The 15,717-nt window shown below is 42.0% G+C and overlaps 1 protein-coding gene across 1 annotated transcript; it reads left to right on the forward strand.

Moving 5' to 3' along the window:
- The first annotated feature begins 14,488 nt into the window (after positions 1 to 14,488).
- On the forward strand, positions 14,489 to 15,517 carry FOXB2 (forkhead box B2). The gene is made up of 2 exons (XM_058168064.1): positions 14,489 to 14,855; positions 14,967 to 15,517. The coding sequence occupies exons 1-2, from the start codon at positions 14,489 to 14,491 to the stop codon at positions 15,515 to 15,517; spliced, it is 918 nt and encodes a 305-aa protein (XP_058024047.1).
- Positions 15,518 to 15,717: the final 200 nt, after the last annotated feature.

Below are 15,717 nucleotides of genomic sequence, written 5' to 3' on the forward strand. Positions count from 1 at the left end.
AATTGTTTGTTTCTGGTGACCTTACCATTTCCTAAATGAATGGACTATCTGAGTCCTTTATTATCTTATATAGGTCTGTAAAATACATTTGGGGAAGTTTTTATAATATGGAAATTTTCATACCAAGAAAAACCACTGACTTTGTCCAAGCTTATCTTATATCCTTAATCATATTAGTTTAAGCAGAAAACTGTTTAAACAAAAGACATTAATGATAATAATTTATTACACTTGGTTATATCCAGTGGTGGGATTCAAATAATTTAACAACCGGTTCTCTGCCCTAATAATTTCTTCCAACAACCAGTTCACCAAACTGCCTCAGAAAGTTAACAACTGGTTCTCCCGAAGTGGTGCGAACTGGCTGAATCCCACCACTGGTTATATCTTCCTTTCTGTTTATAGATTGTATGAAGGTAGCATATATATAATGCCAGCAGTTATACCATAAATAAAAACATAATAAATGCTTGTTTAAAAAAACAAACATAGGCGTTGGCTTCTGATATTAACACAGGTGTTCTTGAACGAATAGATGTGTCTAGCAGCGTTGTGTTTTTACTAAAAGCACTGAAAAGTAAGGTTTTGTTGTTGTTGCTTTAATGATTTAATAATTTAATAATTATCTTTTTATTTCATTTGCCATCCAGAGTTTCTAAGATAGAAGGGGAGCAATATAAATTGGATTAATAAATCAATAAAAATCAATGACTTTCTGTTGAAAGGAAAGTATGTAAGGGATCTTTGCTAGCATTCCTTATTTTATCTCCAAGGATCTTCCTGATAAACAAATGATGGAATAGATTTGGTGAGGGAGAGGAAGTGCCTGAACTGGAAACAGATGAAAAGGAACCCAAGAAAGGAAGGAAGGAAGGAAGGAAAAAGGAGAGGAAGGAAGGACTACAACCTAGCACTAGAAGCAGCTTCAGAGGATAATCCAGGGCTGGAAGGGACCTGGAGGTCATCTAGTCCAATCCTGCTCCAGCAGAACATTATTAGTGAGTTTTTGTCTTTTGATCCCCCTGTCACATGGTTACATAGCTATGCCCACCCAGTCACATGACCCCATCAAGCCATATCCACCAAGCCACGCCCACCAAACCGGTAGGAAAGAAATTTAGATTTCACCACTGGTATTTATATATTACTCTAATAACAAGTTTACATCATTTGTAATATTGCATTACAGCAACATTGTTACATCTTATTGTAGGCCATTTAAAACAGATTTTATGTTATTATTTTTTTTCAACTATAGCTATAGAGCAAGGGTGTCAAACTTGATTTCATTGAGGGCTGCATCAGGGTTGTGTTTGACATGGTTGTGGGGGCTGGGTGGGTGTGGCTAGGGTGAGCGTGGCCAGCTCAACGTCACTCATGTCGGGGGTACCTGTAGTGTCCCATGTGCTTCGCCAGTGAAAAAGGGCTCCCAAGCTCCGTTTCTGGCTGCAACGGCCTCCTGCAACCTTTTGCCAATGAAAACAGAGCTCAGGAGGGCCACATGCAGTCCTCCGAGCTGTGTTTCCACTGGCAGAAGCACCATGGGCCAGTTCTTTGCTGTTTCCAGGGTAGCTCTGTGGCCCAGGTCTAAGCACCCTGCGGGCTGCATACAACCCGTGGGCCTTGAGTTTGACACCCCTGCTATAGTGTACCTCTGAATGCAATTTTTAAATTTTAAGCTATCTAAAAGTTCCCATTGACTTATTATAGATTTGATGGATTAGAGTAAAAATATAACAAGTTATTTATTAATCAGCTATGAATTCTCTTCCTCAAATATATGCAATAACCCCCAGCTCAGGAACATATTGTACTTTTTGTTTTAGTATAGATCCATAAATTCTCTATAAAAATGATGCAAATTTTTTGTTGATCCATCATATATGAAGAAATTTACACTTCTGTTTGCATCCCCTCCAACCTTTTATTAAGTAATTACCAGATATGTGTATTATTTGTATTGTAATGGGTTATTATGTGCACTATAGTTAAACTAATCTAATCCAATATTCACTACAGAGGTGAACATTAATTTAATCTATAATTACGGTAGAAAAATAACTGCCATAATTCCCAAATTTATTAAAATTCCTTATTTCATTATTTTATCAAAACTTAAGACTTTTTGGCTGTTTAGATAATTTTTTGAGAAAATTATAACTGATCCCTCTAAATATGCTATTTATTCAGTAGCATCATCTCCTTCTAAACCACTTCCCTCTCAATAAACACTATTACATTTATTATTTATTTATATATTAGGTTTCTATTCCAGTTTTATTACTTAATAAGTAATAAATATTGTACTAATCTGAAGGGGTGTGATGGCTCAGTGGTTAAAGACGCTGAGCTTGTCAGCTGATAAACTGACAGCCCGGTCAAGACCCAGGCGCCACGTGACTGGATGAGCTCCCATTACATGCTCCAGTTCCTGCCCAGCTAGCAGTTTGAAAGCATCAAATGCAAGTAGATAAATAGGTACCACTTTGGTGGGAAGGTGTTTTATGCATCTTGGCGTATAGTCATGCTGCCATATGACCACAGAAAGGATCCTTGGATAATGCTGGCTCCCTCGGTTAAGAAATGGAGATGAGCACTGACCCCTAGAGTCAGACATGACTGGACAGAGGGGAAACTTTTACCTTTGTTAGGCTGTTAGATGCTTCTGACATGAATGTGGAGCTTTACTAATCTGAATGATATTGCAACTCATGGATAAAATTGACTACCAAGTTCAAATGGGATGTTCTATATCCTGAGTCATTTGACTGGCCTATCTAACTCAGTTTAATTAATCTTGACATAAATTCATTTCAGCAGCCTCAATTAGCATAAGAGGTGTTGAAGGATAATGGGAAAGGCCACAGGCTCTTCATCCCTGTTCTGCCCTGATTGATAGCAGTAGTTCTCCGAAGCTTCAGATAAAAAATTTTCGTATCTCCAATATGGAGATGCAGTCAGTTCTTCCCTTTTGGCGAAGTTTTATTCGAGCCATCTATAAATATTAAATATAAACCCAATCAGATTTTGTAAGCATATTTATTTAGGGGAAGGGAATAGCTCACAATGCTTCAGGTAAATTTAAAATAAAAATAAAAGAGTGGAAAACAGTATCTGCCTTCATTTATTAAGAATGAAGTTCTTCAAAACTAAATCCTTAAATTTAAAGTATTGCTTCCTCTGCTGGCTATATTGAAAATAGCAGCTACATTAAATGGTAAATTACTAGATTATTATTTCACAGGCCAGGCTAGGAGCATATTAACATTCATATCAGGGGTGAAATCTACTTACCTTCCCTACCGGTTCGGAAGGTAATCACGTGCAATTTTGGAGCCTCTGTGCATGCACAAAGCCTTCTGCATATGCACATAGGGTAAAAAAAATAGGTTATTTCTTAGGTAAAACCAGGAAGTAATGATGTCCGGGTAGGTGGGCAGAGCCTCGCGCTACCACCGCTACCGGTTTTCCAAACCACCCGCTGCCACTACCAGTTCGCCCAAACTGATGCAAACCGGTAGCATTTCACCCCTGATTCATATGTACATCTATTTACTTAGAATTAGTTTAAAACAATATCTGGTTACTTTAAATATGTGCAAATCTGTTGGAACTCTAATAGCAAGGATTCCTAAATACTATGGGCTATGGAAATTCCAACAATTGTATCCAAATACCTTAAGAATATTATTTTGGAAAAGGTGATTCATAGAAAGTAAACTATTTATAGCTAAAAGATGGCCATTTATGAATATTTGAATATCAGTTTTGTCTGAGTAAAATCAATGGGTTCATTCATTTTTTATTATTCCAGACAAACAGAATGTTGGGAATAAATTATGTAAAGGAACCTTAGACTCTATTATTTTTCAATGAGCTTTACTGTGGGTGCTGTTATGGTATGTGTAGTAAAAGAGAAAGAACCCTTATATTCAAGCCATTTAAAAAATAATAATAACATTCTTCAATTTTTGAATTTTACTTTCAAGCCACATGCTCCAAAAGCTAGAAAGGGCTGATTATTTTATGCGAAACACTCTATACATTTTTAGATGGATTTCCAGTTAGTAGGACAATCCAGTGGCTGCCACTGGATTAGTACCTCTTTGATAATGTAACTAGATAACTTATGTAATACAAATCATTTGAGAGAAAAGTGATAAAATGCAAAGTATGACTAACATTAAGATATATACTGAGAATAACATTCCGTGTTGTTTGTGTCCATGTTCAATGCTAAGAACAGTGGCAGCAGGAGCATTTATAGTCCACAGTTTCTCAAACCAGTTTATAAGGTTCTCCACCCATCCAATTTAATTCTCTCAGCAGTCCTGGGAGATTATGCTGAAAGATAATGACTGGCCCAAGGTTACTGAGTAAGCTACATGGCTGAGTGGGGATTTGAACCCAGATGGTCCCCACTCCTAGACCACTGCTCAAACCATTACATTAGCTGAATAAATAACATCATGACTAGAGCCACCTGAGGCATCTTAAAAAAGTTGGAATGATGGAGGATCAATCACAAACAATACTGTATTCCAAAAATAGAGCAAGGTTTACTTTGGACTCTTTTTAAAAAGCAATCTAATAGTTTTCATATAAATATGAAAGTTGCTTTAAAATTCTGTGGGGTAAATGGAGCCCTCAGGCTTTTACAGCTTCATAAACACTTTCTACATTTAGGAAATTAAACTGAAATTTATGTCAGATTGTTAATGGCATCACTTAAAAGCATAACAGTTAATTAACTAATTAACAACTTAATTAATTTTGCATTTAACTCACTTCACTTCTCTTAAATCCCTTGATGAAACATAATGACATTTCACTGTGATTTCTGACTAAGTACATAAACTGTGTGCTGGGTCATTCTTTTATTTAATAGATATCTCATGAAAGTAGATGACAGAGTTTACCCCTAATTAATTAGGCTCAGTCAGGCCCTGATGAAGAAGTGGCACTCAGATGAACAGACAACTTGCAAGAGTATAAGAGAGTCCTGTTTATCATTCCCCTCCATAGTATGCCCATAAAAATTTAAGTTGAGAAGGGAACAATCCTGAGAGCCTTTCTTTGTCTATTCACTCAAAGAACATGAGGATTTTGGCTGAGCAAAAACAGGGCTAGATGGGGATATACCATTTCTCATAATAGGCCCATGAACATGTGCTAAGATAAAGAGTTTTGCTATGCCCTCTGAAGGTCATTATATTACCATTATATCTTCTGGAGGAGAGGTTTGGGATTTTTTTTTGAGAAAATGAAAAAAGTTTTTTTAAACCATGAACTAACCTGTTATCATCTACAATGAAACACCCTTATAATTCATCTCACCATTCTTGCAAACTGCCATACCCAACCCAAAAATATCCAATTATTAAATGCTGACTTAAAGTAATTGCTTTGCAATTCACTTTGGACAGCCATTTCTGCAGTATGGATAATTTTCAAGAACATTTGATTTGTCTATGCAAAACAGAATATAATTTTAAATATTCTCTGGTAAATATTAAGCTAAGAATATTAAAAATGCTGATTGATCATCCAAGTCCTTTCTTCTACACTAGCCACTTAAAATTTTCCAGAAAGACTAACAGCAGGGACTTAAAATCCCCTAGTAAAAATTGGTTTAGGACATTTGCTTCCTGGGACACACCAAAATGACAATAGAAACAAAAGGTGACTATAGCGATAACATTTTCTGTACAAGAAACACAACATTTTGCCTCAGCTTTTTCAGTTATGTTCTGCCTTGCATCATCTTTTTGCTAGATGATCAGCAGCTACAAACTGAAATGGATGCCACTCAAATCTAGCAATATGCTGATTTTTAATTTATCACAAAATTTAGCTTTTGATATCCACTGACTTTGGTCTTCATTTTTCTATGGAGAAAAAAAATGTTCAGATGAAATTATTTGTTGCACTGCACCTTCAGCGTTCATAGGACAAAATACAAATAATTGCTTCAGATTTCTGAGAACCCTTATCCACATCCAATCAGACATCCAAATATAAAATGTTATCTGTGACTAATTGTGACTAAAATTATTTTTCATAAGTGATAATCTGATATAAATATTAAGGTCTCAATTTTGACAAATTTATTCAAATCTAAGTCTAATCAAAAGTCCTTTTGACAATTTAAGGCAAGTCACATGATATTTAAATAGCCAGAACTACGTAGATATTTCATTTGGGGAGTGGATTACTGCTATAATATTGGCTAGAAAAATTATCTGGGCCTGAATTGTTTGCCTTATCTCAATGATCAAAATTTAACTATTGTGCATGTTCACATGTATATATCTAATATTAGTTGCACTAGAATTATTTAATATTAAAAAGTTATTCTGAGATATTTTGTTTTGTTTTGTTAGATCAGTTTTTAAATTTGCCTAGATCTTGCATTTTTGTGTTCATTGTCAATTGTTACTCAACCTTTTTTTTTAAATTCAAAGATTTTTGCATATTTAAAAAATGCTATCCAAAAATTAGAAGTATATCACAGCTATTAAAACTGGAAACTCTACAGTATGTATAATGTATATAAAAACTAAACACTAGACATTTGTGTATACATTTATTTTAGGTATTTTTGCATTACAAAAATAGTTGGACTAATTAGTCAGACAAAACAAAATAATCTATCGTATCAATCAAGTAAAGACTTTCTCATCAAGATTCATTTTAATCTGATAATGAAAAGTCAAGATATATTAACCCCAATTTAAGAATAATCTGGTATACAGTACTGTACAATGTTCTTTAAGAAAATCTTGGTGCCCAGAGCAGAACAAATTATTATTGCCTCTGTGGGGGCACCTACCTTCTGGAATGAGCTTCCCCCAGGACTTCGACAACTTCCTGACCTCCGGACCTTTCGCCGCGAGCTTAAAACATATCTATTCTTCCGAGCAGGACTGGCTTAATAGGGTTTTTTTAAACATGGATTTTATTGGGGTTTATTTTATATTTTGTATTGTATTTTAAATTTAGGCTTTTGGAATAAGTTTTTTAAATAGTGTTTTTATTGAAATGTATTGTATTATTTTATCTGCCTGTTCACCGCCCTGAGTCCTTCGGGAGAAGGGCGGTATAAAAATTAAATTATTATTATTATTATTATTACCTAGACTGACAGCCCAACAGATTAAACTGATGGCTTTGGCTTTACTATCCTTACAAATAAAGGAACATGTCTTTATTTTTATTTGTTCCTTTGTTTTTTTCTTTAAAATAAAAACTTTGGCAGGCCTATATTTTAAGGTAACACAATGTGAAAAAATAAAAAAGTATGCTCCTAAGACTATTGGAAAATTGAAGGGAAAAACAGTTATGCATGTGTTTGGTGTGAGGAGTGTCAAATTAATTTTTACCAATTGTGTGTGAAATCGTTGCCAAAGTCTATTTTGGAATATACAGAGATAACTTACTTAGTTATAGGCACCCTGCTGACTTAGGAAAATAAGCTTTACTACCCAGTCAGCCATTTAATGTGGATGTTAAATCATTTGTGATTACTAATGTCTAAGTACTTTGTCATTGCCAAGCTCTCATTTTCCATCAGAGCAATTCTAATTGATTTAAATGGTCTGTTTCGCCTTGGTGCACGCATGATCACGTCGTAAGTGGTCTTTAGGACTATTTTAATTGCCAAGGATATTGTTCTTTAAGAAAATCTTGGTGCCCAGAGCAGAACAAATTATTATTGCCATCTACAAATACACAAACATTGTTTTTTCTCCTCCCGCTCTGCATGTTTTGTTACACCAACCTCTCTCTCTTGTGTTCTGGGGAGGGCTTGAGTCTTAATTTATGCAAAATTAATTGATATATCTTTTATAATTGATGTGCTGTAAAATTAATGAGTAATTTATGTAATTAGTCAATTAAGGATAATTCCAGCATATGTTCAATATGCCCAGAAGGTGTACTTTACAAGTAGTTATTTGTCCAGGAGTTTGAAGCTGAGAAAACTACCTAATTAATTTTTTATGCATATCAGCTTAGTATCTGTTTAACAGCTCCCTTTGTGATAGCAGATTTAATATTTATCTTTCTAACATGTCTGAAAGGATGGAGAATGGATTAGCCTCCTGGTGCCTGGAAGGAAGGCCTTCCACTCCAGTTGCTCCTGCCTTTAATTGTAAGTGATCTTGTCTTTCGTGGGTCACTCAATCCCACCTTCATTGCCTTCTGCACATGCTCCAGGGGGTTCGGGGGAGGAGAGAGAGGGAATGAGAGTAATATGCAGCATTACAAAAATGCTGTACACCATCTAAAGCCTGCTCTGCCCTGCTTGTGTGGATGCTTGACGGTGGGTGGTTAAACATTTTAAATTCTCTCTTCTTTTCCTGACAATGACTCTTGAAATGTATCAGAGGACTTAAGGGGCTATTGAGAAACAGTGAGAGAGATCTGTTGGCTAATTAATTGACGCTGTTTTGAATATTCATACCTAATATAACCACCATGCTCTTAATTACATTGTTGGACTTATCTCTAAGGAGGCTAAATCACCAAAGACTTAATTAATGTAATGTATTCCAGAGCTGGCTGGCTCAAAAGGAAGACAGTTGCTGTCAAGAGTTGCACCGTGACACCTGGCTGCTGATGAACAATCTTTTGTTGTTACTCTTTCCAAGAGAAAAGGAAAACTTTGTTCCTTATAACTGCCAGAAGAAAAGAAAAAAAAAGAGCTTCCCTTTGACTTAAAGCAATTTCCCCACCCCCCAAGCGTTCCATTTCTGACACCTTTCCAAATGGAAGAGGCAAAGTCTGTTTTACCACCTAGATGCCCCCTTTCCCTTATCTACAAGTATAGTTTCTTTTTAAATCACTCTTGGATAAAATATATGAACTGTAATCATGTTATAAAGTTATTTATTTATCAGATTTATATAACCACCCATCTCAGAGAATATGACTCTGGGCAGCATACAATAGAAAGGATAAAATAGGAATATGAAAAAATGATCAACAATTAAAAGCAGTCATATATTATTAAAAAGGCAAAAACAGAGCAGATCTGATCTGATCTTGCAGATAAGGGAGCCATATCACTGACTCTCATTAAAATGTTGGATTTTGAAACTTTTACTGGGAAATAAAAAGAACGGAGGCAGACATCTGGACCAGATCTTGCAGCAATATCTCCAAGGAGAGAGACAAGGAAATCCATCTTTAGCTTGGCTTTAGGCTCTGCCACCCCCTGCTGCCAGACAGGCTCCCAAGATACTTGAAACCCATCACAATTAAGTATTGGAAAGCCCTCGCAAACTGGATAATAAGCTGGACTAAGGCATGAGTTTGGCTTCTAAAAGCCATATTTAAGGTTGGGTTTTGTGTCCCAATCTTAATTAATTTTTCTGAATGTTGAAATATTCAAAAGAATATTTGAATTGCACAGTTTTCTCCATTGTTCCGCAACATTTACCAGACAACTTGATGCATTCATTAATTTAGGTCCTGAATTAGGTGCATTCCTAAGGATGGGTTCAGGCCCATTCTTAGGAATGGACATATCCTGTAGGACTTTGGGCCACTCTTTCTGCTCAACATTATTTTTCCAGGGATAAAGACAAGATGAAAGCAGCCTTAAACTCTTGAAGGGTAGATGGGTGGAACCAAAATCTAACAAGAAAAATACATATCTTCTCTTCTGAGGGTGGATAGAAAATTAGGAAAGAGAATCTGCCCTGAGAATAAATGCTGAAGTTATGGTGATTTGCAAAAGCTCAAATATGAAGGGAGTAAGTATCCCTGCTTTTTTGAAATGGGATTAGAAATAAATATGTGGGTGAATGACCATTGCTAGGAGGTGATTTGGGTGCAAAGAGATTAACCCTATTGATCCCCAATTTTATTGGATCATTGAAACCACATCATTGAAAATGAAGATATATAGTATGCCTTTTAGGACCAACCATTCACATTAAAAAGCAGCCAAGAAATACAACAGATTCTACTACAGGTGCTACTCTACATGGTACAGTAGCAATAAAGCCTTTGGAAAAGAAATTCACATGCAAAGATATGTATATACCTACAAAGATCACAATTGTGCAGGCACAGGATTTCCCCATGAAACTCTGTGGAAGCACAAGTTGGACTTTGAATAAGTAGGATAGAAAGAAGATTGACAGTTTTTAACTTTGATGTTGGAAAAGATTCCAGAGAATATCATGGATTGCCAAAAGACTGGATCATGGGACAAATCACTCCGAGGCACAAATAAACACATACAAAATACTGTACATTGGACACATTATATAAAGACTATTCAAAGTATGGGGGATGTCATCCCGTAGAAAATCTATATGGTCGTCAAGAGTCGACACATAACTGATGGCACATAATCATTAATCACTGCCTCCCCGATTTGTCAAATGTTGTAAATACTTTTTCCTGAGATCACGTGTCAATAACCCCACCTGGGGAGACATTTGGGAGTTTCCAGAGAGAAAAACAGGACGATCTCTCCTTCGGAAAGGAAGGGTCCTCCTGCCGCGCTTGGGCGCCCCGATCCCGCCGAGCTGAGCCCCCTGTTATCCCCCGGGAATCCCTCCGTGTCTCAGAAGGCCAGAGGGGAGCCGAGCGCTGACATTTGGGCTGGCGGCCGGGGTGCGCCATCCGACTCGGCTGCAGCCACAGCGGCACCACCAGAAATCTGGTGCCTACTTGGCAACCTGCGGCGGCAGCGCCCAGGGAGCCGCCTAGAGGAAGGGGGAGGGAGCCCTTGTCTTTGGCAGCCTCGCGGCTCCAGGCGCGAACAATTCCCCTACCGGCTCTGCCAGGGGGAGGGGGGCTCTGGGGGAGGGGGGCGACAGGACTTGAGAAAGGTCTCTTTGGGTCAAAGTTGGGGAGATGATGGGTCCGCGCACAGGCCCGGGCGGGAAGGAGCGGAACCGCTGCCAATTGCGGGAATCCCGAGGCACAGCTTGGCTGCCAGCCCCCCTGGCAGCAGTCAGTGTTTGCAGAGCCGATCATTTGTACTGTACACACACATCGCCAACTCCTGAAACCCGAAACGGCCGCTGCCTGATGCCAACCCGATTAGCGGAGCTGCTTTGCCCTCAGGAATTGCCTCTCCGGTTTCCAGCGGCAGGTCAGGCAGAGGGCAGGGGAGGCAAGGGGGACTCCGGGCTTTGGGAACTGAGACGAACCTCTGCCCGCCAGGTTGGCTAATGGTGGGGGGGAGTGTAGCAGAAAAGGAAGAAATTATGCGGAAATGTAGTTTACTGTACTGATGCCAGGGTGTTTTTTATTGTTCTTGTTGTGACCCAAACCCTTTTTGTCCCAGATAGATCTGCACATTGCTTGGACTGGGGGTGGGGTGGGGAGGAGAATCATCTACATATATCTACAGTTTTATCAATGCTCACGGAACTTTCTGCTGAAAAGAGACACGAGCCATTTCAAAACTAAATTAATGCTTTTGTCCAGTGCTTTTTCTCCCCATAACAGTGCAACAAGTTGTTCAGTCATGGTTTGTTTTGTGGGTGTGTATTTTCATTTGCTGGAAAATGTGTTTTGTTCTGTGAGTTCCTCTCTGCTGCCGGTTAATTTGAGTTACTTTTCCTTGCAAACTTTAGGACCGATTCAGCAGAGCGATTCTAATAAGCTTCGAAAACGGATAATGGTGCGAATCGCTCAGGGTTGAGACAGAGACACAATTACGCAGATATTTCAAGCCTTTCTTTCCCTGACAAGGTAATTTCACATTCTTCTCCGGATCCGGTAACTGTTTTCCGACCACCAAAAATTCCTCCCTAGGAAGTCTCAGCTCCGGGCTACAGAAAGGCACCTGCACAAGCAACTGCCCGTTTGCGCTCTTGTTTATCCTGAGACGGGCGAAGCGGCTCATGGACTAAGCGCTGAAAGAAACCTCTCTGTGCCTTTTGGCTATGACCGTTCCTCGGTGCTGATTCAGTGACTCTAGAATACTATCCAAAACTTCATTCTCCGCCCGGAAGAAATATACTTTCCACCCAAAAATGCTGAAAAGCACCCTCATTTCAGTGGAACGCCGTCCAATTTTGCTTAGGTTGGGGTAAGGGAAATGGCACTCTTTAGCCCACAAGCCTAAAAACATAAGATATCCTTTCAGAGACAATAGGGTGAAATTCCAAGGTCTCTCTGCATCAATTTCAGGTAGTTTTAGTTCACATTTTTACCCATCAGCTCTAAATGCTATTATTTTATACTTTATACTTTATATTTTATACTTTATACTTCCCGCCTCCCTACGCTGATAAATTCTAGCTTTAATTGCTCTGGAGGGGAAGGCTGCTTTACAATGAGGTCCAATTGATTTCAACAGATCTTACCCGAAGGCTAAGCCTTTCCCTACTGGCCCGATATACTAACCTAGAGGCACTTCAGATTCGTTGTACTCTATGATCATAAAAGCAAGTATAAACTATCATCCCTCGTGGAGATGTCAACTTTCGTTTTCCTATCTTTGTATTCTATCTCTAGTACCAGAAAGTGACTTCCGAATTGCTGCCTTCTTTTCAGTTTAGGAAACATACAAGATTGAGCTACTTCTTTGAGACAAATTGAATACTTGACTCTTAGTGGAAAGATAGTAGGATGTGAACTGGACTGTGCCACTCACTACAAAAAACCATGGAAATGGATTTGAACCAAGGCCAAGGATACCTGAGGCAGCCTTAGAACATAGAACAATAGAGTTGGAAGGGACCTCGGAGATCTAGTCTAACCCTTGCTCCAGCAAGAGACTCTATATCATTTCAGACAAATGGCTTTCTGAAATCCTCCGGTGGTGGAGCACCCACAACTTCTGAAGGCAGGCTATTCCATTGGTTGACTGCTCTTACCGTTAGGGAATTTCTCCTTAGTTCTAGGTTGCTTCTCTCCTTGGTTAGTTTCCAACCATTGTTTCTTGCTTTGCCTTTTGGTGCTTTGGAAACTAGTTTGACCCCTCGTCTTTGTAGAACAGCGCTATCAGGTCACCCCTAGTCCTTCTTTTCATTAGATTGGACCTATCCAATTCCTGTAGCCGTCCTTCGTCTGTTTTAGCCCCTAATCATTTTTATGGCTCTTCTCTGCACTCTTTCCAGAGTCTCAACATCTGGAACACCTTCCTATCTCTAGTCTAGCACCACTTTTCAAAGTTTGGAAGATTTCCTCAACGGAGCCAGCCAGCATCGCTGCGCCCTGAGAGGCGTGGTCTTTTCTCTCACATTGTCCTGCCGGCAATTACGAGGACAGGCGGGAGCGTCTTCAGAGAGGAGGGCGAGCGAGGCTTTAGGCGGGGGAGCGAGCTAGGGGTGGCACTGAATCCGATTCCCAGGCCGGGAGCCAAAGCGAGCCGCCCGTCCTTCAAGTGCCTGCGAGGCGAGAGACCTGCGTGGAAGACTCCCTCCGGCTTCGCCTCGCCTCGATTCGCCGCGGGTCTCCTTGGCCCCCACCTCATCCGCCGAAGGAGCGGGAGAAGAAAGAGACCATTCGTAGCTCCGTCTCTTTCCTGAGCCCGGTCATGTGACGCGAGGGAAGCGGAGCGAGGCGGGGGGCTCGCGGACTCGGAGCCAGCACCGGCACAAAACCGAGCTGGGAAGCTCCGTCACGCCACAAACCCAGCCGCCGCGCCGCCTCGCCAAAGCCAACCCGCGCCTTTCAGCCCAAGGGCACCGGCCACCGCCTGCTCTGGTTTCCGCGGCATCCGCCGGCTCCGTCAGCTTCTTTTTCAAAGGAACCAGTCGGGTCGCTGCTGCTTTTCCACTTTTCCAAGCCGGCGAGGAGGTGGGGGGGCAGACGCGGGACCCTCTTCCTTGCCATCCCCGCGAATCTCAAAGCAGAGCCCGAAGTCTCCGCCTCACAGCCAGGCGTCTGAGGTCGCGGCTTTCGGCCGGCGCTAAGACGGCTCAGAAACTAGGAAGCGGAGTCGGTTGCGGCTCCTCGCGGAGAGAAGGGACGGGTGTGAGGGAAGGAAAACTGGGGGGAAAGACTGAAGACGACCCCGGCGGTCATTGAGGTTCGTCGGGAACTCGGTCAGAATCGAGGCGAAGATGGAGGGAACCGAGCGGCTGGACTCCGGCGCTTCTCGGCTGAAGCGCTCGGCGAGGGTTTGATTCTGAGGCGGGGCAAAGGGAGTTAAGGAAAGGCTTTTTCTTATTTTGGCGGGAGGCCAATTAATAAGATATTAAGCCGCTCAGTTTCGAGCTCAGGGGAAGAGGAGCGCCGGCCGCCGGGCTTGGCGGGAAAAACGACGTGAGGGGAAAACCGGCAACGGAGGCGCCACCAGCCTTGCGCACGCGGACTGGGCAGGAGGAGAACTTGCAAAGTGTCCGCCGACTCCCTTGGAAATGCCGACTGAATGCGCCGAAGAGCCAGCGGTTCTCCTGGAGAAGCGGCGACAGATCCTCCTGCTCCTCTCCTTGACGTGGTGAACGGCCCTTTCTGGTCCAAGAGCGCGGTCCTTCTGGGCAGGGCAGCCGGAGGAGGGTAGGAATGTGCCATGCCTCGGCCGGGCAAGAGCTCGTACAGTGATCAGAAGCCTCCTTATTCTTACATCTCGCTGACGGCCATGGCCATCCAGCACTCGAGTGAGAAGATGCTCCCCCTGAGCGACATCTACAAGTTCATCATGGAGCGCTTCCCTTACTACCGCGAGCACACCCAGCGCTGGCAAAACTCGCTCCGCCACAACCTCTCCTTCAACGACTGCTTCATTAAGATCCCGAGGCGGCCCGACCAGCCCGGCAAAGGCAGCTTCTGGGCGCTGCACCCGGACTGCGGGGACATGTTCGAGAACGGCAGCTTCCTCAGGCGCAGAAAGCGCTTCAAGGTGCCGCGGCCGGAGCCCCACATGCCAGCGGCGGCGGGCAAAACGGGAGGGGTGCTGCACCCCCACCTGAGCCACTATTTCCACCCTCATCACCCGCCGCTGCCGCCGCCACCGCCTCCTCCCCTGCAGCCTCCAGGGGCAACCAAAGGACATCCAGACTCGGCGGCGGCCATGGCGGCGGCGGCGGCAGCGGCCGTAGGAAGGCTGCCTCAGTTCCAGCCTTACAGCCCGGCTCCTGGCTTCAAGCATCCCTTCGCCATCGAGAACCTCATTGGCCGAGACTACAAAGGAGTGATCCAGGGCGGTGGGTTGCCCTTGGCTTCCGTAATGCACCACCTGGGCTACCCAATGGCCGGTCAACAGATCAGCACCATGGTCAGCTCGGTGTGGCCCCACGTGGGCATGATTGAGCCTGCCGGTGGCATTCCTCTTTCGCCAGGAGAATACGGACCTTTCGGGATGCCGGTCAAGACCATTTGCCACCCATCGACACAAACACTGCCTGCAATCCCTGTGCCAATCAAGCCCACCCCGTCTATTGCGCCATCCACTGCCATCTCTGCCCTGACGGTCAGCCATGTCACACAGCAGCTCTGTCAGACCACATCTCCCAGTGTCTCCTCTTCCCTTCTTGAACAGATTCCACCGAATTCCTCCAATGGCAAAATCTCCTTACATTCTGCCTTGGTACACTCATAGAATGGAAGACGGAGAAGTATGACTCTTGACATAGTCCTATCCTCTAAGATCTAAGCACAGGGCAAAGATTGGTCTGGGCCTGCTGAGTGTCTTTGGAAAGAACATTTTGTATTATTATAATTCAATTATTATGTATTTTGTCTGTTGTAAAATCAAAGTGTTCAGAGCCAGGTTCAGGTAAGAATTTCTGTGTTCAATGT

This window comes from Ahaetulla prasina, chromosome 2, assembly GCF_028640845.1.
Source record: "Ahaetulla prasina isolate Xishuangbanna chromosome 2, ASM2864084v1, whole genome shotgun sequence".
NCBI lineage: Eukaryota > Metazoa > Chordata > Lepidosauria > Squamata > Colubridae > Ahaetulla > Ahaetulla prasina.